At 35.6% G+C, this 25,890-nt stretch overlaps 1 protein-coding gene across 5 annotated transcripts in view; it reads right to left on the reverse strand.

Moving 5' to 3' along the window:
- The window catches only part of LOC109403681 (diacylglycerol kinase 1), a 598,539-nt gene that overhangs the window by 58,512 nt on the left and 514,137 nt on the right, over nucleotides 1-25,890 (reverse strand). For all 5 annotated transcript variants that reach the window (XM_062853302.1, XM_062853304.1, XM_062853305.1 and 2 more), the window contains 2 exons: nucleotides 21,119-21,247; nucleotides 1,114-1,325 (listed from right to left, as the gene is read on the reverse strand). In XM_062853302.1, coding sequence (XP_062709286.1) covers nucleotides 1,114-1,325; nucleotides 21,119-21,247 — 341 coding nt within the window. The remainder of the gene's footprint in view (nucleotides 1-1,113; nucleotides 1,326-21,118; nucleotides 21,248-25,890) is intronic.

The following is a 25,890-nucleotide window of genomic DNA, read 5'->3' on the forward strand; positions in this document are numbered from 1 at the left end:
GCAAATTTGATGAAAAATTGAAACTGAAAAAGTTAATCCCAGAAAACCGTTTTTTTCGTGAATCACCCTAAGCTTATTCAGAAAAATATCTCTGCACTCCAATTTTTTTGAAATGCTTCCAGCACAAAAAAAAAATGAGCAAAATAAATTGCTGAATTTCAGCAAAAAAATTGCTGCAGTTCACCACTAAGTTGCTGATCAACTGTCAGAATTGCTGGATGGTTCAGCAAGTTGAAAAATAATTGCTGATACTCAGTAAATTCGTATTGCTGAATGAAATCAGCACAAAAAGTCAGCAAAGTTTGCTGAATACCAGCAAACAAAATTTGCAGTGTAGTTCGGTAAATTTTGAAGCAACATAAAAACTGTCTTTTGCAAATTTGTACAAAGCTGATAGATTTACAACTTTCCCGAAGAATGAATATAGTTATTCTTGCAAAAAAAAAAGTTTGGTTTCCAATTTCATTGAAAATATGGACCACCCTAATTGTCATGTACATTGGAAAGGGGGCCTAATTATTAGGTACAACTTTATAGAAGATCATATTTGTCTAAAAAATCATTTGAAGGCGCTGAATGCATGTTTCCTCGTAAATTTAGTTCGTGGACTACTGTGCAATGATAGCTAAATAACAGCTTATTCAGCCGAAATTTTCAAAATCAAGTTTATGATCGGTTTGTTGGCTAATCTTAAAACTGAGTATTTACAGATATTTCTGAGCAATATTGCTTCATCAATACGGGAATATAAAAGTTCTTAAGCGGAGCTGAATTTTTGTTACTGGTGACAATTTTCAGCAAATTCAGTGCATTTGCAGATAATTCTGACATCGATATGCATATGCGGATCAATAATGCTATTATTCTTTGAAATAACAAGTTGAAAAAATATGCAGCTTTGGTTCCCCTCGCTGCGTATAAATATAGCCACCATTTCAACATCTCCTCGTAAACCTCCACTTGGCAGGCAGATCAAAATACTCCCACTTCGGGAAAAGCGGTAGATCCCATAAACCGTTTCCATGTACACACCGACACAGACAGTCAATGACAGCGAGTCGACGGAAACGGCTTAGGCTTACATTATTATTGGCGTGCAGTGGTGGTACTTACCATCATCCGACACCAGCGGCAGGTCAGTCCGGTGATGCCGTTGTACGCTTTGATCCGTTTTCGACACTTGGAACATCGCCCGTAGCAGTTGCCCTCGACCCAGTGGTGCTGAAACACGGAACTGGTTTTCGATTTCTTCGACTTGACGTAGGTGGCGATGCAGGATGCCGGGGCACGCTGGACGCACCGCTCGTGGACGGTGTATTTGCACACTTCCGGAGTGTTTTTGAACGGGAGATGGGGAAATGCAGAGGTATTGTGAATGAAATAGGGAAAGAGAAACGGATCCATTTGTTAGGTTTAGGGTAATGCAGATTACGATGTTAGCGTTCAGGGTACAGTGAGTCACTTTCAATTTTACACAGTTTTTGAACGCGCAATTTTCCCTATCTTCTATCTATAAACTGCTGTTTTTAAGAACTGTCATATATTTTGTAACTTCTGTCTATCGATATCATTATTAAATTCATTAGACTTATTACTACATGGCGACCGTGACAGCAATATAGAAATAAAAAAAATCAAAAGATTGTACAGGAGATAAAACAAGTGCGAAAGATTTAGAAGTTAACAATGAAAGATTGAAGTTGGATTGGAAGTTTATGGTTGCAAGCTTTACCACATTTTAATCAACATTTAATCCAGATTTTTAGAAAATCAAAGATTAACTTCACTACCCCATTTGATAATCACCATAACCAGTATTTATGCATAAAAAAGGCTGCCACTTATTAGCAATAATTCTATTTGTAGTTAACTAAATAAATGAATGAATTAACGTATTTTGATTTTGAGAATGATTTATACCATTTCTATCAGAAAAGCATGTTGTTAAACTAAAATAGCTGTTTTGTTTTATAACAAGGTCAGGTGCCCTATCAGATCATTTCAATTGAAAAAAAAGTTTGTTTTCTTCCTGTATATGTAAAAAATATCAACCATCCATGACTCCCCTGGATGAATGGACTCTCCCGGAGATTCATATTTTTGGTAAGGACTTGTCCAAAGATACCTCCACGAAGACCATCACAAGTTTGCTGGAAACTTTTTTTCAGAAATTTTGTCAATAATTCCTAGAAAATCCTTTATGAACTTCTTTAACTCCTAAACTACCAAGGGTCCAAAAAAAGTCGGAAATCCAACTTTGACAATGTATTTCTCGGCCGTTTTTCAACCGATTTCAAAACTTTTTTTGCGATGGAACCGGACAGGTTTCAAGATCATCGTCCATTTAAAAAAATATATAATAGATGCGTCTACCCAAAGTTATTAAGCAAAAGGCACTTCCTAGTTTTTTTGAGAGCGCGTTTTTTGCGCACATTGATCAATAAAACAAAATTTAAAGCGATGACATATAGTTTTTTCGACTCTAAATCATGCGTACAGCTAGAGTGAACATGTTTATGCAAAATTAGTGATTTTTCAGTACACTGATAATTTACCTTACACAAAAAACTGCTAAAATACCCTATTTTTCACATAAAATAAGCAATAAATCAAAATTCAAAGCGATGACATATAGTTTTTTTGGTCTTAAATTGTTCGTAGGATTGTACCCGACATTTTTGATGAACAATAAAAATGTTCTAATTACACTCTTATTTTGTTTTACCCGGAAAACTACGAAAATTCCATACTTTTTACACAAAGTAGTCAACAAAACTAAATTTAAAACGATTACATGTAGTTTTTTTAGCCTTGAAATGTTTGTAGCAGTTTGGGGAACATACTTGAAGAATAATAGTGATGTTTTCATTACACTCAAATTTTGATTCACTCAAAAATCAACGAAAGTACCACATTTTTCACGCAAAGTGCTTAACAAAAATAATGGCTTACAATGCAAAGTAGTTTTTTACCTTTAAATTGTTCGTGAAAACGTACTGCATGTTCTTGATGAGTAATAGTGATGTTTTCATGACACACTTAATTTATTTTACTCGAAAAGATACAAAAATACCATAATTTTCATACAAAACAGTCAATAAAACAAAATTTAAAGCGATAACATGTAGTTGTATGGCCTTAAATTATCCGTTACAATGTACTGGACGTGTTTTTGATAAAATGTTGATGTTTACATTACACTAATATTTTGTTTTATAAAAAAATATACGAAAATACCATAAAAAAGCGAATAAGCCAAAATTTAAAGCAATGATATGTCGTTTTTCAACTTTAAATATATCGTAGTAGTTTAGTGGATTCATTTGAACAACATTAGTGATGTTTTTATTACACTCATATTTTCTATTACTCAAAATACTACGAAAATACCACATTTTGCACACAAAGTAGCCATCAAATAAAAATTGGAAACAATGCATTATAGTTTTTCTTTGCCATGAAATTATTTGTAAAAAAGTACTAGACTTGTTTGATTAACAATAGTGATCTTTCAATTACACTCGTTGTTTTCTAAATTTGTTTACCGTCAAGGCGCCATTCACCGTGTGCCTGCGAATATTTTTTTCATTATTTCCATATTACGATTGAATGATATGACAGTTTCCCTTCAATTTCACAAATACAACGCCACCGAATTGTTACCATGTCAAAACGCTCATTAGAAACTTTTGAAAGTACCATTTTAACACTAAAGTGTGTTTACATGAAGCGGTTTTCTGCTCGTTCACTGCATTCATAGTGAAAAAAACAAAAATGCGCTAAGGTGATATAAGCGATAAACTAAATGTAGTAACGTTTTTATTCAACCAAGAAGCAATTAAGTTCACATATTGGGTATGTATTTTGCATTACCGAAGTAAGTTTAACAAGAAAGTACGATTACTCGTACTTTTTAATTGAAACAAAAAGGCACGGTAAATGGGAACCCTGAAAATCAATGGTCTCCATTCACCGTGCCCCTTATTGTCCCATATACCTAGAAAAAATTTAAAATTTGAACATTCGTTTTTCTAATTAAATCTGGCAAGTTATTACTTGAAATGAATAAAAACGAAGAAAATTCACTAGGTTGGGTTGTTTTGATCTTTTTTCAACAAAATAGAATAAAATAACTGACACACGGTGAATGGGTCCCTACTACCACGGTGAATGGTGACCTACCACGGAATCAGGCGATCTTACTACCCTCTACTAATTGTACTATATCACCAAATTTTTTGAAAATTTTTCTACTCTTGTGAATATTACTTTAATTTTAACCTCTAATGAAAACAATTAACAGCGGCACCAACAATGTTTATAGGATTGGTGTCAAATGACAGCCCATATTCGCCCCAAATCCTCTTAGATCCACGGTGAATGGTGCCTTGACGGTATACAAAATCAAAAACAACTCAAATAAAGAGAACTTACTATGCGCAGCATATAGTCACATGTTGATGTACCGTAAAAATATATTTTTACACAGATAATTATTTTTGATAGTTAAAAGCACTGAGATTTTCACTCAGGTGGAGTACTGATTCAATTTGTTATTTATAATTTTAGAAAATTCTTCATGTTTTTATACAATAAAATAACCTAACATGTTTCATACGGCTTTTCCCATCATGCTGATACTCTTTGCGTTGCAATCTGTAATATTTTTTGGGATTTAATATGTTTGTCAGAGCTTGATAGTTTCCCCAAAATGAAAATGTGATTCTCGCTCATATGAAAAAAATAATATTGATCACCCAAAACAATTAAAACTGTCCAATCCTTACATTGCAATTATAACTGAGCCACCAGTACTTGTTTTAAAATTGTTAAATCAGGAAAAATACACGGAATAATATATTAGGGAAATTTGCTGAAAACTATCAAAGCTTCCCCGTTTTACGGTATTGCATCAGAAACTCTTCTATATACAATTGTTTTTCAGATATTTCCCAAAAGGTGCATTAATATTTTATGATATCTTTCAAAGATTCTTTCAAAATATTTTGTCGTGGGTTCTTTTCGAAAATCTTTCAAAAACATTCCAGAGATTCCTTCAGGGATATTTTCAAAAACATCAAGGATTCATGCGGAATTTATTTAGGGGTTCTATTTCTCGAGGAATTCTTTTAGAAAACTTTTGAAATGTTTGCGTGTATTATTCCTTTGGGTTTTCATCAGAAATTCCTCTAGCGATTGCTTGATAAATTTCTCCAAGGACTCATTTAGAATATTATCATATTTTTTCAGGAATCTCTTATTTTTTTTCCTGGAGCATTTTCGAAGTTATTTTTCTGGCTTTCTCCAGTTCTCTCAAGTTTCCATCCTAGTTCCCATGCAAAGTGTTTTTCTTTTATTTGTTCCCATTAATAGTTCCTTCCGTGTTTTTTTTTTATATTTTTGGAGATTTCCGATAATTACTTCTGGAATTTCTGCCAAAGAGTTTTCCGATATTTCTCCTGAATTTCTTCGCTGAATTTCATCCGGAGTTTCTCCCGGGATTTCTCTTAGAGATTTTCAGAGTTCTTTCATGAATTTTCTAAATATTTCCTGCCTGAGTTTTTTTCCGAGATTTCCCAGTTCTTCTCAGAATTTCTTCCGAAGTTTCTCTCGCGTTCCTCATTGCATAATTTCTCGCAAAAATCACGTGGAATCATTCCGACATGTCTCCGGTTATTTACAACAATGAATTTTGTAGGTTATCTCAGGCAAGAGGTTTTCCGAGAAACACTTCTAGAAAAGTACAGTACTGGACGCATTGACCGATTTTCATACAAAATGCTTAAGTTTAGAGCTCTGTATTTCAGTTTATAGAGCACAAACTCCGAGAGTAATCTCAGGTGAAACTTAAAAAAACTCTGGCAAGAACCTTTATATAATATCCCGGATGTAACTTCTGTAGAAATCCGGGGAGAAACTCAAAAAAAACATTGAAATTGCCTAAAACTTCGGGAGAAATCCCAGAAGCAATTCCTTCAGAAAACTCGTGAAAAACTCCTTTAAAATCCGGGAGGAGCCTCAGCAATAGTTTATGTAAAAACCTTAGAAATCCCGGAAAAATCCCATGGAGAAGTACCAAGAGGAATATCGGAAGAAATCACGGAAAACCTTCAAGAGAAATTCCGAGAGAAACTCTAAGAGAAATTCTACGACAACATCTGATGTATATTCCCGGAGAAAAGAGAATAAATTCCACGAAAATTTGTTTGGGCAAAACGCAGGGGGAAAAATCCAACGAGAGACTCTGAGAGCAAATATGGGAAAACCTCTGGAAAAAAATCTATAGGATTCTCATAAAAACCTTCAGGAGACAATATTTGGATTTTAAGCCTCCTGAAATATTTTTCTGGAATTTTTCCGGAAAGAACTGTTTGAATCTGGGGTAAAAACGTCGATAGGAATATGAAAGAATCTCCGAGAGGAATTTAAAAAGGAATCCCAAAAAACAGGAATGAAAGAAGGCTGAAAATCTTTCCGAAAAAGACACATAACCCAACCTTAATTTTGGAAGCCAGTTAATTTCGTAACTTTTTTCATTTTCACGGGATTTCCGTTTATTTTTTGGTGATTGCTACTGCATGTTCAGGAGACGCAAATGTGCTCAAATAAAACCTATAAAAAAATCCCTAGTGAATTTTCGGTTTGCCTTGTATTTTTTTCAGGAAGTAGATAACCTGAAACTGGTACAAAAAGTCAGTAATAGAAATCTGCATGTGTTTGTTTTGAATTTTATGTTCTTGGCTATTTTGTGTGAAAAATATGGTACATTCGTGATTTTTTAGTAAAACAAAACGTGGATGTGATGTGAACATCAAAATTTTATCAAATACATGTCTAGTACATTCCAACGGAAAATTTTAAGACTAGCAACTACATTTCATTGCTTTAAATTTTGTTTTATTGACTATTTTGTAAGACAACTATGGTATTTTAAAAACTTGTTTGGTAAAATGAATTGAGAGTGTCATGAAGGCGGTATTGTTCAACGTTCATCATTTCACGAAAATATTCAAGCCAAAAAACCAGAATGCATTGCCTTATATTTTAATTTGTTGACTACTTTGTGTGAAAAATGTGGTATTTTCCTAGTATTCCGAGTGAAATAAAATATGAGTGTAATAAAAAATTCACGAGAATTGTTCAAATAAACCCACTAAACTACTACGATAAATTCAAAGTTGAATAACTACATATCATTGCTTTAAATTTTGGCTTATTCGCTTTTTTGTGGTATTTTCGTACATTTTTTTTATAAAACAAAATATTAGTGTAATGTAAACATCAACATTGTATCAAAAACACGTCCAGTACATTGTAACGGATAATTTAAGGCCATACAACTACATGTTATGGCTTTAAATTTTGTTTTATTGACTGTTTTGTATAAAAAATATGGTATTTTTGTAGCTTTTCGAGTAAAATAAATTAAGTGTGTCATGAAAACAACACTATTACTCATCAAGAACATGCAGTACGTTTTCACGAACAATATAAAGATAAAAAACTACTTTGCATTGTAAGCCATTATTTTTGTTAAGCACTTTGCGTGAAAAATGTGGTACTTTCGTTGATTTTTGAGTGAATCAAAATTTGAGTGTAATGAAAACATCACTATTATTCTTCAAGTATGTCCCCCAAACTGCTACAAATATTTCAAGGCTAAAAAACTACATGTAATCGTTTTAAATTTAGTTTTGTTGACTACTTTGTGTAAAAAGTATGGAATTTTCGTAGTTTTCCGGGTAAAACAAAATAAGAGTATAATTAGAACATTTTTATTGTTCATAAAAAATGTCGGGTACAATCCTACGAACAATTTAAGACCAAAAAAACTATATGTCATCGCTTTGAATTTTGATTTATTGCTTATTTTATGTGAAAAATAGGGTATTTTAGCAGTTTTTTGAGTAAGGTAAATTATCAGTGTACTGAAAAATCACTAATTCTGCATAAACATGTTCACTCTAGCTGTACGCATGATTTAGAGTCGAAAAAACTATATGTCATCTTCAGACTCTAGTTTAATTTAAAAACACTTCACTAATACTTTACTTTTGCAAAAGAAAATAAAAAATGAATAACTCTTTTAAAGAAAAACTAGAAAGGACGAGCAAATTCCTTTTAATTCTACTACTGTGCTTATCTTCGGACAGATAGGCCTATTTCGTCTGTGACTTACAGACTTCTTCAGTGTCAAGTGCTCGACTGAAGAAAACCTCGCATTCGTTGTGGTATTTATACTAGGAGTGTATGTGTAGGTACGTGTGTGGGTAAAAGTGTAGGTATAAAAATGTAGGTACAAAATTGTAGGTACATATTTGTAAAAAAGGGGGTGTATCTGCCTGTTAGAAAACAGGGTGTCAATAAGATACCTAAAGCTAGGAAAATTCCTACCGATTTGGTAGGTAGTCAATTGGTGTTTGTTGTGTTATTTTTTCCTGCCGATTTGGTAGGTAGTCAATTTGTGTTTTGTGTATTGTGTAATGTTTTGTGTGTGTTAGGTAAAAATTTAAACAGCCACGTGTACCCATTGCCCTGATCCTTGTTAAGTAGTTTTTTATTGTTTTGTTTGTAAATTTCTAAACTTTCTGCAACATCAAGTTTCCATGGGTTTGTAATGTGTCGTAAGAGTTTAATATTTGAAGTATTCATAAAATGTCCTTCATTGAAAATATGTTCAGCAACTTTAGATTTAAAATGATGAATGAGTCCCTTGTCTGTGTCTTTGTGTGCTTTTGATACTTCCGTTATGTGTTCTTTGAATCGTGTGTTGAGTGTGCGTTTTGTTTGTCCTATGTATATTTTGTCACAGTGATTACATGTTACTTTGTAAACACCAGATTTTGTTAAGTTGTCCAACGGGTCTTTCGTAGATCCTAAGAGAGTTTGAAGTTGGTTAGCTTTGCTTGTGAAAACTAATTCAAAACCAAACTTTCTGAGAATTGGTCGGAGTATTTTGGTGTCATTGTTGTAGTTCACAGTTATCCGTTTAAGTGTAGGTTCTGTCTTTGTCAGTGTAGTCAAAGAACGTCTGTATTGTTGTTGTGTCTTTTTGTTGATGATCTGTTGTATTGTTTGTTTTGTGTAACCGTTCAACTGTGCTGTTTCGAAAATGTAATTAAGTTCTTTCGTTTTTCCTGTTTCACTAAGTGGAAGTGTCTGCATTCGGTGTATCATGTGATTGAAGGATGCAATTTTGTGTTGATGTGAGTGATTTGATGAATTTGGAATAGTGCGTTGAGTGTGTGTCGGTTTTCTGTAAATTTCGAAGGAAAGTGTTGATTCTTGTTTTACGATGAGTATGTCCAAAAATGGTAGTTGGTTGTTCTGTTCAATTTCACAAGTGAATTCGATGTTTTTGTGTGCATTATTGATATTGTTCAAGATTTCAGGTAAAAGATGTTTCTTAACAATGCTAAACACGTCGTCAACGTATCTCCACCAGACTTCAGGAAGCTGTTTGTTGTTTTCTAAGCGTTTTTCCAAATTTGCCATAAAAATTTCACTTAAAAATGGAGAAAGTGGATTGCCCATGGGGGCACCATTAAGTTGTTTGTAGGTTTCATTTCTGAACGAAAAATAATTTTCTTCCATACAAAGTTTGGTTAATTTGATGTATGTACGAACTTTCTTAATCCAATCTGAATTTGAATCTTCATATTGGTTCAGAAGCCAATCTTCTAGTAGGTTAATGGCCTCTTTAACTGGAATGCTTGGAAATAGTGATTTAACGTCGAATGAAACTAAAATTTCATCGTCGTTAACGGATAAATTCTGTACTAGTTCTGTGAATTGTTCGGAATTCTTGACAGATCTACTGTGAAATTTTTTAGGCATGTTTTGGAATTCTTGTACTAAATATTTGGCAATTTTGTGTGTAGGTGAACCAATGGCTGAAACAATCTCACGCATTTCATTTCCAGGTTTATGAACTTTGGGAAGTCCTTTTATTCTTGGCAATGAAGGGTTAGATTCTTTCAGGCTTTTAATGACGCTTCCTAAAACTGGTGTAGACTCTTTGAGAGTTTTGTCAACACGTCTTACTAATCCTGGAAGAGGATCAGTACGTTGTTTTCGGTAAGGTCCATTTTGAATCTTGTTATTCATTATTTCATCATAGTCCTCTTTGTTCATGATTACTGTTTTGTTTCCTTTGTCAGCTTTCAGATAGAAAACTGGTTTCTGGTTAAGTTCTTTGATTATTCGTTGTTCTTTCAGGTGTTCTTTGTTCAATTTGTTTTGTTGTGTGTTTTGAATAGTGTTAGCTGTTTGTGTTCTGATTTCTTGAATCTGTGGTGTCTGTAAATTATTCGTGTTGATAGCTGTTTCAATGTCGATTATGGTTTGTGTTGAATCTGGTTGAGAGTGTACTGCGTAGTTAAGACCTTTGTTGAGAAGGGTCAACTGTTCTTCCGTAAACTGTTCGGAGGAGCGATTGACCACTAACCCAGTTAGTTCTTGTGTTGTGTTTTGTGGTTGTGTAGAAGAACATGTAAACTTCGGATTTTGCATCTTTAATGCTTTAAGTTTTTTATCTAGTAATTTCCTTTTTCTTTCTGATTCACAAAATTCTGCAACTTTTACTTTTGTTAGAAAATTAGGGAAAGATTCAGGATAATCTTTCGCTAACTTTAAATGGAGAGAATAACATTCCAAAGTTTTCATGTTGATCTTGCTGTGTAGTTTTTTGATGCTTTCTTTGATGAGTTTTTACTATGTTGGGGTTTGTGGCTGTTTTAACTTTTACCTTGTGACTTACGGGAGTAAGCCTGTACTCTATACACTTCTTGAGAAACGCGATATCCTTGTGTAATCCTGCGATGGTCTTCTTCAACTCGATGAACTTATTCGGCTCTGACTTTGGCTTGGTTGCCATCTTCACTTTACTATTACTTTAGAGCTTTTAGTAGAACTTGTTACTTCAGACTCTAGTTTAATTTAAAAACACTTCACTAATACTTTACTTTTGCAAAAGAAAATAAAAAATGAATAACTCTTTTAAAGAAAAACTAGAAAGGACGAGCAAATTCCTTTTAATTCTACTACTGTGCTTATCTTCGGACAGATAGGCCTATTTCGTCTGTGACTTACAGACTTCTTCAGTGTCAAGTGCTCGACTGAAGAAAACCTCGCATTCGTTGTGGTATTTATACTAGGAGTGTATGTGTAGGTACGTGTGTGGGTAAAAGTGTAGGTATAAAAATGTAGGTACAAAATTGTAGGTACATATTTGTAAAAAAGGGGGTGTATCTGCCTGTTAGAAAACAGGGTGTCAATAAGATACCTAAAGCTAGGAAAATTCCTACCGATTTGGTAGGTAGTCAATTGGTGTTTGTTGTGTTATTTTTTCCTGCCGATTTGGTAGGTAGTCAATTTGTGTTTTGTGTATTGTGTAATGTTTTGTGTGTGTTAGGTAAAAATTTAAACAGCCACGTGTACCCATTGCCCTGATCCTTGTTAAGTAGTTTTTTATTGTTTTGTTTGTAAATTTCTAAACTTTCTGCAACATCAAGTTTCCATGGGTTTGTAATGTGTCGTAAGAGTTTAATATTTGAAGTATTCATAAAATGTCCTTCATTGAAAATATGTTCAGCAACTTTAGATTTAAAATGATGAATGAGTCCCTTGTCTGTGTCTTTGTGTGCTTTTGATACTTCCGTTATGTGTTCTTTGAATCGTGTGTTGAGTGTGCGTTTTGTTTGTCCTATGTATATTTTGTCACAGTGATTACATGTTACTTTGTAACATGTAACAAACCCCAACATAGTAAAGACACTTGAACAAACACTCATCAAAGAAAGCATCAAAAAACTACACAGCAAGATCAACATGAAAACTTTGGAATGTTATTCTCTCCATTTAAAGTTAGCGAAAGATTATCCTGAATCTTTCCCTAATTTTCTAACAAAAGTAAAAGTTGCAGAATTTTGTGAATCAGAAAGAAAAAGGAAATTACTAGATAAAAAACTTAAAGCATTAAAGATGCAAAATCCGAAGTTTACATGTTCTTCTACACAACCACAAAACACAACACAAGAACTAACTGGGTTAGTGGTCAATCGCTCCTCCGAACAGTTTACGGAAGAACAGTTGACCCTTCTCAACAAAGGTCTTAACTACGCAGTACACTCTCAACCAGATTCAACACAAACCATAATCGACATTGAAACAGCTATCAACACGAATAATTTACAGACACCACAGATTCAAGAAATCAGAACACAAACAGCTAACACTATTCAAAACACACAACAAAACAAATTGAACAAAGAACACCTGAAAGAACAACGAATAATCAAAGAACTTAACCAGAAACCAGTTTTCTATCTGAAAGCTGACAAAGGAAACAAAACAGTAATCATGAACAAAGAGGACTATGATGAAATAATGAATAACAAGATTCAAAATGGACCTTACCGAAAACAACGTACTGATCCTCTTCCAGGATTAGTAAGACGTGTTGACAAAACTCTCAAAGAGTCTACACCAGTTTTAGGAAGCGTCATTAAAAGCCTGAAAGAATCTAACCCTTCATTGCCAAGAATAAAAGGACTTCCCAAAGTTCATAAACCTGGAAATGAAATGCGTGAGATTGTTTCAGCCATTGGTTCACCTACACACAAAATTGCCAAATATTTAGTACAAGAATTCCAAAACATGCCTAAAAAATTTCACAGTAGATCTGTCAAGAATTCCGAACAATTCACAGAACTAGTACAGAATTTATCCGTTAACGACGATGAAATTTTAGTTTCATTCGACGTTAAATCACTATTTCCAAGCATTCCAGTTAAAGAGGCCATTAACCTACTAGAAGATTGGCTTCTGAACCAATATGAAGATTCAAATTCAGATTGGATTAAGAAAGTTCGTACATACATCAAATTAACCAAACTTTGTATGGAAGAAAATTATTTTTCGTTCAGAAATGAAACCTACAAACAACTTAATGGTGCCCCCATGGGCAATCCACTTTCTCCATTTTTAAGTGAAATTTTTATGGCAAATTTGGAAAAACGCTTAGAAAACAACAAACAGCTTCCTGAAGTCTGGTGGAGATACGTTGACGACGTGTTTAGCATTGTTAAGAAACATCTTTTACCTGAAATCTTGAACAATATCAATAATGCACACAAAAACATCGAATTCACTTGTGAAATTGAACAGAACAACCAACTACCATTTTTGGACATACTCATCGTAAAACAAGAATCAACACTTTCCTTCGAAATTTACAGAAAACCGACACACACTCAACGCACTATTCCAAATTCATCAAATCACTCACATCAACACAAAATTGCATCCTTCAATCACATGATACACCGAATGCAGACACTTCCACTTAGTGAAACAGGAAAAACGAAAGAACTTAATTACATTTTCGAAACAGCACAGTTGAACGGTTACACAAAACAAACAATACAACAGATCATCAACAAAAAGACACAACAACAATACAGACGTTCTTTGACTACACTGACAAAGACAGAACCTACACTTAAACGGATAACTGTGAACTACAACAATGACACCAAAATACTCCGACCAATTCTCAGAAAGTTTGGTTTTGAATTAGTTTTCACAAGCAAAGCTAACCAACTTCAAACTCTCTTAGGATCTACGAAAGACCCGTTGGACAACTTAACAAAATCTGGTGTTTACAAAGTAACATGTAATCACTGTGACAAAATATACATAGGACAAACAAAACGCACACTCAACACACGATTCAAAGAACACATAACGGAAGTATCAAAAGCACACAAAGACACAGACAAGGGACTCATTCATCATTTTAAATCTAAAGTTGCTGAACATATTTTCAATGAAGGACATTTTATGAATACTTCAAATATTAAACTCTTACGACACATTACAAACCCATGGAAACTTGATGTTGCAGAAAGTTTAGAAATTTACAAACAAAACAATAAAAAACTACTTAACAAGGATCAGGGCAATGGGTACACGTGGCTGTTTAAATTTTTACCTAACACACACAAAACATTACACAATACACAAAACACAAATTGACTACCTACCAAATCGGCAGGAAAAAATAACACAACAAACACCAATTGACTACCTACCAAATCGGTAGGAATTTTCCTAGCTTTAGGTATCTTATTGACACCCTGTTTTCTAACAGGCAGATACACCCCCTTTTTTACAAATATGTACCTACAATTTTGTACCTACATTTTTATACCTACACTTTTACCCACACACGTACCTACACATACACTCCTAGTATAAATACCACAACGAATGCGAGGTTTTCTTCAGTCGAGCACTTGACACTGAAGAAGTCTGTAAGTCACAGACGAAATAGGCCTATCTGTCCGAAGATAAGCACAGTAGTAGAATTAAAAGGAATTTGCTCGTCCTTTCTAGTTTTTCTTTAAAAGAGTTATTCATTTTTTATTTTCTTTTGCAAAAGTAAAGTATTAGTGAAGTGTTTTTAAATTAAACTAGAGTCTGAAGTAACAAGTTCTACTAAAAGCTCTAAAGTAATAGTAAAGTATATGTCATCGCCTTAAATTTTGTTTTATTGATCAATGTGCGCAAAAAATACGCTCTCAAAAAAACTAGGAAGTGCCTTTTGCTTAATAACTTTGGGTAGACGCATCTATTTTATATTTTTTTAAATGGACGATGATCTTGAAACCTGTCCGGTTCCATCGCAAAAAAAAGTTTTGAAATCGGTTGAAAAACGGCCGAGAAATGTCTTGTCAAAGTTGGACTTCCGACTTTTTTTGGACCCTTGGTAGTTCGCGGGAGTTTTTACCCCCTCGGTAGTTTAAGTGTTAAACTTATGTAAATGATTTCTTCCAATGAATCTATATGAAATTGCTTAGAAAGTTTTTATTTAAGTTGTTTCAAGCATTATTCAAACAATATACTTAGAAAATCAGTCGTAAACTTTATCAATGATCCTTAAAAAAATCTTCAATGATTTGTACTAAGAATTTTACTCCTTTTTTCTATAGCTTATTGGTCAATGTCTGAAATGATGTCCGGACATTTCAGTTGTAGTTCCTATAGAAAGTCAACAACGGTTTTCAAAATGTGTCAAGATTTTTTATTAGAAATTTTTATAAGGTTCAGGATTTTGCCAGGATTTTTTTTAAAGAATCATTGCTGAAGGTAATTCAAGAAATTCTTCAGAGATTTTTTCGAAAATTGTTAAAGAATCTTTTTTTAGAATATCATTCAAGGCATCCACTAATTCTTTTAATGGCTATTCTTACGATTTCTACACAAATTCTTCTCCATAGATTCATTCAACATTCAAACAAGTATTGTTCCACCGATTGAAAATTTTCCTTTGTCTGTTATCAACTACAAACTTGAAAAATGGTTTCATGCAGAATTTCCACAAGGATGCATTTAAAGATCAATCTAAGAATTGCAGAGCAAATTTGTTCGAGTACTTTTTCACTGGTTCCAGAAGGAGTTGCCTCAATGTTTGTTCCAGAAATTCTTCAAACATGCTCTGAAGATTTTTAAATATTTTTTGCATAGTTTTCCCAATGAATTCAATTTGTTATATGGATTTCTTCAACAAAATTTTAAGAAATTCCTCGAAAGAATTCCTTCAGATTTATCCTTGAATTGCTTTGATGTTCTTTTCTCCAGAAGCATCTCCAAGTACTATTCCAAGTATTTATTCAAGAATTGTTTCAAGAATTCCATTAAGAATTCCTAAATTCCATTTTCCATCTAAAAATTCCTTCAAAGATTGCTCCCAGAATCTATCAGAAATTCCTTCTTCTAAAAACACCTCCTAGGATAACTCTAGCAACACCTTAAAGAATTTCTTTAGTGACTATTCTAAGACATCGGCTTGGAGTTCGTCAAAGGATTCCCGCAAAGATTCCTCCAGGTTTACTATATGAATATTTCTTAGAGTTCCTCCGTGGATTCATCCTTTAATTTTTAAAGTTTTGCTCCAAACGCATCCACAGTTTCCACCGTGTATATCTCCGAGGACTTCTCCAAGACTTTCTTCACAAAATTCTCCAGAAATTTACCCAAACATTTCCCTAGGAATCCCTTCATACATTTCTTTATAAATTCCTCCAAATATGTCTTTCATCAAGGGTTCCTCCAAGAATGCCTCCAAGGATTCCGTCAGGAAGTACTCCAAGGAATTCCTCCTCGGGTTATCTAGTTTTTAGGATAGAGACGAACCAGCCAAGGGCTGAAAGTCTCTTAAATAAAGACAAATCAATCAATCAATCGGGTTATCTTGGAATACCTCCAAGGATTCGTCAAGGGGTGTCTCCAGGTATTCCTTTAAAAATTTCCTTTAAGCATTGCTCTCGAAATTCTAACAATGATTGTTTTGAGAATTTCTTCAGAAATTTCTTCAAAGATTTCTCCAGAATTCCTTGAGAAATTTTTCCAGGGGTTCTGCCAAGGTTTTAAAGATTTTTTTCCAAGAGTTCCTCTAGCAATTACTCCAAGGATTCCTCAGGGAATTCCTCAAAGGATCCCCCAAGGAAATTCTTCAACGATTCATCCAAAAATTTCACCAAGGATTCTTCCAATAAATGGATGGAGGAGAACGTGCCTCTGGAGCCGACTTACTCATGAAGGGTTCTTATAGAAATTCCTCCAATAATTCCTACAGGAATTTCTCCAGAAAATCCTACAAGGATATCTCCATGGATTCACCTAAGGATTCCTCTAAGGATTCTTCCAGGAATTGCTCCAAGTTTTTTCAGGAATTCCTCCAAGGATTCCTCCAGGAATTTCTCCTAGAACTGCTCCAGGAATTCCGCCAAGTATTGTTCCAAAAATTGCTCCAAGTATTCCTTCAGGAATTCCCCCAATAATTCCTACAGGAATTCCTCTAAGGATTCCTCTAGGAATTCCTCCAATGATTCCTCCAGGAATGCTTCCAAGGATTCCTCCAGGGATTCTTCCAAGGATTGCTTCAGGAATTCTTCCAAGGATTTCTCCAGGAATTCTTCCAAGGATTCCTCCAGTAATTCTTCCAATGATTCCTCCAGGAATTCTTCCAAGGATTCCTCCAGGAACTCTTCCAAGGATTTCTCCAGGAATTTTTCCAAGGATTCCTCCAGTAATTCTTCCAAGGTGTCCTTTAGGAACTCTTCCAAGGATTTCTCCAGGAATTCATCCAAAGATCCTTCCAGGAATTTTTCAAAGGACTCCTTCAGGAATTCTTCCAAGAATTCCTCCAAGAACACCTCCAAGGATTTCTTCAGGAATTCTTCCAAGGATTCCTCCAGGAATTCTTCCAAGGATTTCTCCAGGAATTCTTCCAAGGATTCCTCCAGGAATTCCTCCAAGAATTCTTCTAAGAATTCCTCCAAGAATACCTCCAAGGATTCCTCCAGGAATTCTTTCAAGGATTCATCCAAAGATTGCTCCAGGATTTCTTCCAAGGATTTTTCCAGGAATTCTCCTAAAGATTCCTCCAGGAATTTCTCAAAGAACTCCTCCAGGAGTTCTTCCAAGGATTCCTTCAGGAATTCCTCCAAGGATTCCTTCAGGAATTCCTCCAAGGATTCCTTCAGGAATTCCTCCAAGGATTCTTCCAAGAATTCATCCAAGAACACCTCCAAGGATTTCTTCAGAAATTCCTACAAGGATTTCTTCAGGAATCCCTCCAAGAACTCCTGCAGGAATTCCTCCAACAACTTCTCCAGGAATTGCTCCAAGGGTTCCTCCAGGAATTCCTCCAAGGATTCCTCCAAGAATTTCTCCAATTTCTTCCAAAAATTTCTCCAGGATTTCTTCCAAAGATTTCTCCAGGAATTCTTTCAAGGATTCCTCCTGGAAATATTGCAAGGATTGCTCCTGGAAAAATTCCAAGGATTTTTCCTGGAATTCTTTCAGGAATTTCTCCAGGAATTCTCCCAAGGATTCCTCCAGGAATTCCTCCAATGATTCTTCCAGGAATTGCTTCAAGGGTTCCTCCAAGGATTCCTACAGGAATTTCTCCAAAAACTAATCCAGGAATTTATCAAAAGATTCCACCAGGAATTCTTCCAAGGATTCCTTCAGGAATCCCTTCAAAGTTTCCTCCTCTTATTATACTAGAGATTCTTCCAGGAATTCCTCCAATGAATCCTACAGGAATTCCTCGATGAATTCCCTCGGGAAATCTTCGAAGGATATCACCAAGGATTTTTCCAAGGATTATCCCAAGGATTCTTCCAGGAACTGCCAGGCTTCTTTCAGGAATTCTTCCTAGGATTTTTCCAGGATTTTTCCAGGATTTTTCAAGGATTTCTCCAGGAAATCTTCCAAGAATTCCTCCAAGAACAGCTTCAAGGATTCCTCCAAGAATTCTACCAGGGATTGCTCCAAAGATTTCTTTAGGAATCCCTCTGAGGATTCCTCTAGGAATTTTTCAAAGAACTCTTCTAAAAATTAGTCCAATGATTTCTACACAAATTCATCAAAGGCTTCTTCCATGAAATCCTCCATGGATATATCCAAGGATTTCCCCAATTTCTTCAAGGATTCCTCTAGGAATTCTTTCTAGAATTTATTTAGGAATTCATTCAAGGCTTCCCTCAGGAATTCCTCCAAAGATTCCTCCAGGTATTTTTTAAAGGACTCCTCTTGGAAATCCTCCAAGAATTCCTCCAAGAATACCTCCAAGGATTCCTCAAGGAACTCCTCCAATGATTGCTCTAGGAATTGCTTCAAGTGTTTCTCCACAAATTCTTCCAAGGATTTCTCCAGGAATTCTTTCAACGATTCTTTCAGGAATTCCTTCAAAGATTTCTCCAGGAATTTCTCTAAGGGTTTTCCAAGAATTTTTCAAAGGACTCCTCCAGGAATTCCTCCAATGATTTCTACAGGAATTCCTCGAAGGACTTCTCCAGGAAATCGTCCAAGGATTTCGCCAAGAATTGCTCCATGGATTCCACCAGGAATTCATCCTAGGATTTCTCCAGGAACTCTTCAAGGATTCCTCCACAAATTCCACCACAGATTTCTTCAGGTTTTCCTTTAAGAATTTCTTCATAGATTTCTCCAGAAATTTCTGCAAGCATTTCTGAATGGATTCCTTCAAGGAATCCTTCAAGGATTCCTTCAGGAATTCCTCCAAGGATCTCTTCAGGAATTCCTTCAAGGATCTCTTCAGGAATTCCTTCAAGGATCTTTTCAGGAATTCTTCTAGGTATTCCTCAACCGATTCCATCAGGAGGAATACCTAGAATTTCCAGGAATTCTTCCAAGGACTCCTCGAGGATCTTTTCCAAGGATATCTTCAGGAATTTCTCTAAGGATTTCTCAAGGAATTCTTCTAAGCTTTCCTCCAGTAAATCCCCCAAGGTTTTCCGCATTTTACCAAGGATTTCTTCAAGAATTCCGCCAAGGCTTCCTTCAGGAGTTTCGCAAAGGATTCCTCCAGGAATTCCTCCAATGATACCTCCAGAAATCTTTTCTTCAGGAATCCTTCCAAGGATTCTTCCAGGACTTTTTCCAGGAATTCCTTCAAGGATTGCATTGGCATTTCCCCCGAAGATTCCTTTAGAAACTCATGCAATTACACCTCAAGAAACCCTAAAAAATACCGTTTAAATGATACCTTGGAATAATTTTCTAGAATTTTCCAGAACTTTTTCCTGAGATTTCTCTTCGGCTCCTTCTGGATTTTTTTAAAAGATCCGTTCTTAAATTGCTCCAGGGATTCCTCCAGTCATTCTTCCGAATTTCATTTCAAGGAATCGTTCCAGAAAACACAGATATTACCTATACATTTTTATCAGTAATTTCTTGAAGGAATCCTGTATAGATTGCTCTATAAATCTATTCAGAAATTTCATTGATGATTCATGCAGGATCTTTTCCAGATTTTTTTGAAATATTTGTTGCATCGAAGAATATCTTCAAGTATATCAGGAATTCTTTCAAACATTCCTTCAGTATTTTTATAAGTATTCCTTCAATCGTTTGGAGCTGGATAGTTTCGCAACTGCTGCCGCAACCTCGCTGGCCTCTAAACGTTTGTTATGCTCGGTTTCATCGCCGGGGTCATATTGACCCCTCCGTCTGCGAAGGGTTAAGGATTGCTTGAAGATTTTCTCCAAACATTTTGCCATGAATTTCTCAACGACCTTATCCTGGTATTTTCCCGAGAAATCGTCAAGGACACGGTTGTTAAAATCCAAAGATGACTGTCACTATGGCATCCTTGCAATCCATATCAATTTTCGAGAGCACAAACCAGATTTGTACGACTTCTCGGCGAAATTTCACAATTCCTTGATAAATCCTTGGTAAATTTCTGAAGAGATCCGCAGATAAATCCTTAGAAGAATGAACACTCCCGATCAAAAGTTTGGGGTCAATCCCTCAAAAACATGTTTATTTTTTAGGTCCATATCTCCGTAAATTTACGTCTGATTTTAAGAACCTAGGTCTCATTGAAAGATAATAAGTCAAAGAAAACATTGAACATGATTTTGGAGAAACTTTTAAAAAAAACATTTCTATGTAAATTTAACAATTTAAATTTAACAAAATTTTCAAAAAAAAAAAAAAAAATTACGGCAGTGTCGTTGGAAATTCGGTCGACCAAACTATATTGTAAGAGCGGTAATATAACCTATTTTCATTGAGCTTTCCACTTCTGACTATAATCCTTTCGTATTAACATTCTATCATTTACATTCTTTACTAAGTCTGAGACTTAGACTTCTATGATACTGTCACGGTCGCCATGTAACTTAGGCTTCTATCCCAAGTAACACACATGTTATATTAAAGTTACGACAGCGCAAGTTTTGGTTGTATAGAAGTTTATTTTACGTTATTTCAACACAATGTTAGAATTACGTAAAATAAACTTCTATACAACCAAAACTTGCGCTGTCGTAACTCTATTATAACATGTGTGTTGCTTGGGATATTACTGTCACGGTCGCCATGTAACAATGACGCCACTATATACTCCATTTTTTCCTTTATCTTCTCTTTTTTAATTTATATCTTCCATCTCGTGCATCTATTCTCTATCATCTCCTCTAATATCTTCTATCTTCGATTTTCTTTCAAACCACCCTGTGCAAACATCAAAGCGACTAACTGTACGTCCAAACATCGACCACCAAAATAAAATACTCACGCACGCAGCAGAGTCCTTTCTTGCCCAGCCCGACCAGCATGTTGAGGCACATATTGCAGTAGGCCGGCTTGCTGAAGTGTTTCAACCGCCACACGTGGTAGCCGTCCTCTTTGAGAGTATTATCGACACCTACTCGACACGAAGCCGCCATTCGGGTCATCGCAATTCCAGTTTTAGTTCCAGCGAGTGGTGGCGTAGCAGCGCAGTGACAGAACGTGAGAAGAAATAAATTCAAGTGATTAATTTGTGTGCATTTTTACGATAGGTTCGATTGATTGTGGTAGGGAAGTGGAACCATCTCGGCAGGGGTCCTATTTTGGGCACTTTCCTGCTATAACTCAGCCAATTCTGAACCAATTGACACAATTTTTGGAACGCGCATAGATACGTATAGTATCTAGCCGTGTACAAAATTTCAAGTCAATTGGTTTGCAATTAACTGAGTTATAGCGAAGAGTGCCTGAAACACCGGCCGCTGCCTAAGTGGTTCGTTACCCTATGTGGGAATTCGTTTTACGAGCGAGGTGTTATTTGTAGTCGTTTGAAGAATTTTATTTTTTTTTCACCTAGAACAACAATATTTACAGAAATAATGAAGTTCTAGCCTTTTTAAGGCTGCATCTCCAAAATGATCACAGGAAGAATATTTTGTTAGTATATGATCTAAGTTATGTACGTGGAATGTGGAGAATAATTTCCATAATAAACAATACATACATCGTGATAATAAACAGAAACAACAAAACCAAAGTAATAGTATTAGTATGGATGGAATTAATTGGCATATTACAAAAGAAACGATATGAATATAATACACAATTTACTCGAAGCCTATCTTTGTGGCATCTATTCCATCCGCTACGCAGTAAAACCAAAACTGTTTCCGACGTATGAGTATTCAATATTTATCTTCCATGCCGCTGATGCCGACCAACAACCAACAACGCTGCTCTACGTCAGAACAGAGAAATTCTCCCCTATTATTGACATAAAGTTCAAAATAAATTTATTCCATTACACACATTCATTCCTGCCCAAGGGGGGACACCCTGAGGCATATTGTATGTATCCATCCATACTTGTCTGTATCAACCAGGACAAGTTGCGTCCCGAACTGGACACTAACGACGGGACGACTAACGAACCCACAACAACTTTCCATTCCGTTCCGGGCGTACACAAAAACTGTTGGAAATTGTCATCTCAAAGTAAACAAGGTGACAAACTGGGGATCGATGTGTATGGTGATGTGCTCTGCCTGCTGCCTGCTGCAATGAATGTGCGGGTGGTATTTGCAGATGTGCTATTCTCAGTTGGTTCGTTATTGATAGAGGAATGATTTGCATAATGATGACTGTGAAGTTGGATCGGCTGTCCTCCACTGCTATCGGACGCATTGGACGCAAATAATTGGAACACTTGCCTGTTGGGTAGAAGTTGTACGTTCTTCCTTGACAATCAATAGGTGGTATTTGGTAACATTTTGAGAACATCTACACGCCACGTTATGTAGTGATCAAAAGTAGCTTATATCGTTACAAATGCAAATCAATGCTTGCACATGTAGTTTGACTAGGTTAGAATTTCAGTTTAGTCTACACATTCATAGCTATCCATAGAAATAAATGAATAGAATAAATAATAGAATATAATGGGAATCGCGTCACTTTGGCGGTGGCTTCTATATTCGTCTGTTTTCCACTATAACTCTGTCAAATTTGAAGTAATTGACACAACTTTTGGAATGTGGTGAGATAGGTATAGTATCTACCCGTGTACAAAATTTCAAGTCAATTGGTTCAAAATTGACTGAGTTATAGTGGCAAACAGACGAATATAGAAGCCACCGCCCAAGTGGCGCGATACCCTACTACTTTTACCAATATTTCTTGTCATTACACAGCGTAACAAAAATTAACTATTGGTCTGCCTCAAGAGTAAACTCATGTGTCTCCGACAGATTTTTGCCAGCTGAATCTGAATCCTGAATCAGATTTGCTCCAGCACGTCCAATTTTGAGCTATACCCCAATTTATAGGACAAAATATGCGATTTTGGGCTTTTTCGAATGCATAGCATAGAAATATTTTTTTAGGCAATCAAAGGGTAAATTGGTAGATCAACATCTAAATTAACGACTCATGCAAAATATTTCGTTTTACCTGCTCAAATTCGATAGATTTAGGCATTTTATGTTGGGTCCGATATTTCCCATAAAAGTCACCCTCGAAAAGTTGCATGCAAGTTTACTTACTAACATAAAATGCTTAAATCTATCAAATTTGATTTGGTAAAACGAAATATTTTTCATGAGTCGTAAATTTAGATGTTAGTTTACCAATTTACCCTATTTCCATGCTTAATGGCTTGCGTTTGAAAAAGCCCAAAATCGCATATTTTGCCCTATAAATTGAGGTATAGCTCAAAATTGTGACGTGCTGGAGCAAATCTGAGCCCGGATTCGGATTCAGCGGCCCAAAATCTGTCAGAAACACATAAGTTTGCTATTGAGACAAAAAAAAATGTTGCGCTGTGTTACCAATGCTTGCAATACATCCGAGATGCAATACAAGCATTGTAGCTGCCAGGCCTACTCTGCAGCGTTTTACGGTGAATGCCACAATAAAACTACAGAACGGGGACTTTTCATATAGTATGCAGTATAAATGGGAAGTAAATACGTTGAGAGTGACTTTGCTAAGAAAGTTAATGCTACTCCTTCGATGCTCTTTTTCAAGGCCTAGGTTTAAGCGATTAGGTTAGAATTTGAGTATTGGCTTTAAACTCAAAATTACTTTCTACTATCGCCAGTGACAGTTATATTTCAGGTGCGTATACATCGAAGCCAATTGGGAAATTAAGGCAAAACTGGAAGCATTTCCTCATTTTTTTGGTTTTTGATTTTTTGTTACATAACGAAGCAATATTTTTAAAATCGGTTTCGTGCACATGTAGAGTATGGATCAAGGTGTCTTCTGATTTTATTACGCGGTAGAAAATGTTTTTTCGTTTTAGCAGAAACCATTTTTTAGTGAAATTTTGTTCAAAAATGGTTTCTGAAAAACGAAAAACATTTTCTACTGCGTAAAAAAATCAGAAGATACCCTGATCCATACTCTACATGTGCACGAAACCGATTTTGAAAATAGTGCTTCGTTATTTAATAAAAAATCAAAAACCAAAAAATGAAGAAATGCTTCCAGTTTCGCCTTAAGATAAAGATCCAAAGATTAAGATAAAGAATCGATGGAAGCGAATTTCATAAATAAATTATCTTCCGAACTCATGATTGAATACCGGAAAATAGCTGCCCGACACCTTGACGAAGGTTGTCTACAAAGAAAAGTCACGGATAATGCGGAAAGTAAAGTATCAAAGACGAAAACGTGTACGGAGGAAGAAGCTACTGGAAGAACGGTGGATCTTGTACAGAAAGTGAAAGAATAGGCCTTCTCATTTGTCAGGTTCATGTAAGTCACTGTTTGCAACTGCCGAACAAAGACGCAAACATAAGTCGGTAATTTTCATAGGATAAGTTTTGAAGACCCCAAAAACCAACTGATTTTGAACGTCTTGTGAACAGGCCTATCTCCCCACAATTCATCCGTATTTTGGATGATAAGTCCAGTCAGTCAGTGTTTTTGCATGTACTGCAGAACGTTTTTGAGTGGGTAAGGATTGCTGGTAAGTTGATTTTGTAGAGAGGCCAATAGTTGAGGCTGGCTGTAAGGACGTAGCCAGCTTTCGGTCAGGGAGGGGCGAGCACCATGAGAAAATTCTTACCTACTAGGTTTTACAACAAAACGTAACGATGAAATTGAATGTATATAATAGAATAATATTTGGAAAGCATTATTTTTTTCCTTACTCATGTAAACAGGTATGTTAAGTTTTTTGTTACGCTCAGATTTTATTACGCTTCGTTTTGTTGAGCTCCAATTTTGACATTTAAATCAGTTTTTGTCAACACTGAAAGGTTTATCTCTCGAATAACTTTCATCACCTTTAGTCCCTTAAATTTTCAAGTGTCAAACAAAAAGCTAATTATAATAAATCCATAAACCTTTACTGTCTGAATTTAAATCCCCTGGGTAATCGAGACATTTGTTTTTCATCATTCCATTAACTTTTTTGTGAGTTTGAGCTTGAGCTTGATTGACTGCCCGTAGATGCTACTCCAATGCCAGACCAGTTACGTTCACACAAGGAACAAATGATTTGCCGCGGACTAGCAGGCATCTTCAGTGTATGAGCGTTGGTGATTTTCTATTTTGCAGGCGTCAATGGCGCCTGCCACGTCAGGTTGCAGGTCGATGTGGGGAAGGGGATGGAAGTGATGATTGCAATCGTTTGTACCAACAGCAGACCGAACATACCTATGCGTCTGCACAAGCTCATGCGGATGTCGGAGTGTTGGTGGGACTAGGTTAGCAGAAGGTTAACACATTGGTGTGTGGATACCAGAGTAAGGTGATAGAATTGTGTGTTTTTATTATTCTGAAGATGTGCGGCACAGTTCGCTTGATTGCATAATTTGTAGTCGATATCTTATAGGATTGAGAAACTGTGCTGTGAAAGTTTGGAAGGAAGGGGAACGGCTTTTTAACCCGTTTCTGTTCTAGCGATGGCTATGAACATGTAAATATACATGAGTTGCATATGTAGAGAGGAGGGAAAAAGTATATAGAAAGATACAAAGTAAAAGGGATGGGCCAGGGATTGAACCCAGGACCTTCTGCATATGAATCAGAAGCGTTAGCCACTAGACCACC

The sequence above is a fragment of the Aedes albopictus genome, chromosome 2, assembly GCF_035046485.1.
Source record: "Aedes albopictus strain Foshan chromosome 2, AalbF5, whole genome shotgun sequence".
NCBI classification, from domain to species: Eukaryota; Metazoa; Arthropoda; class Insecta; order Diptera; family Culicidae; genus Aedes; species Aedes albopictus.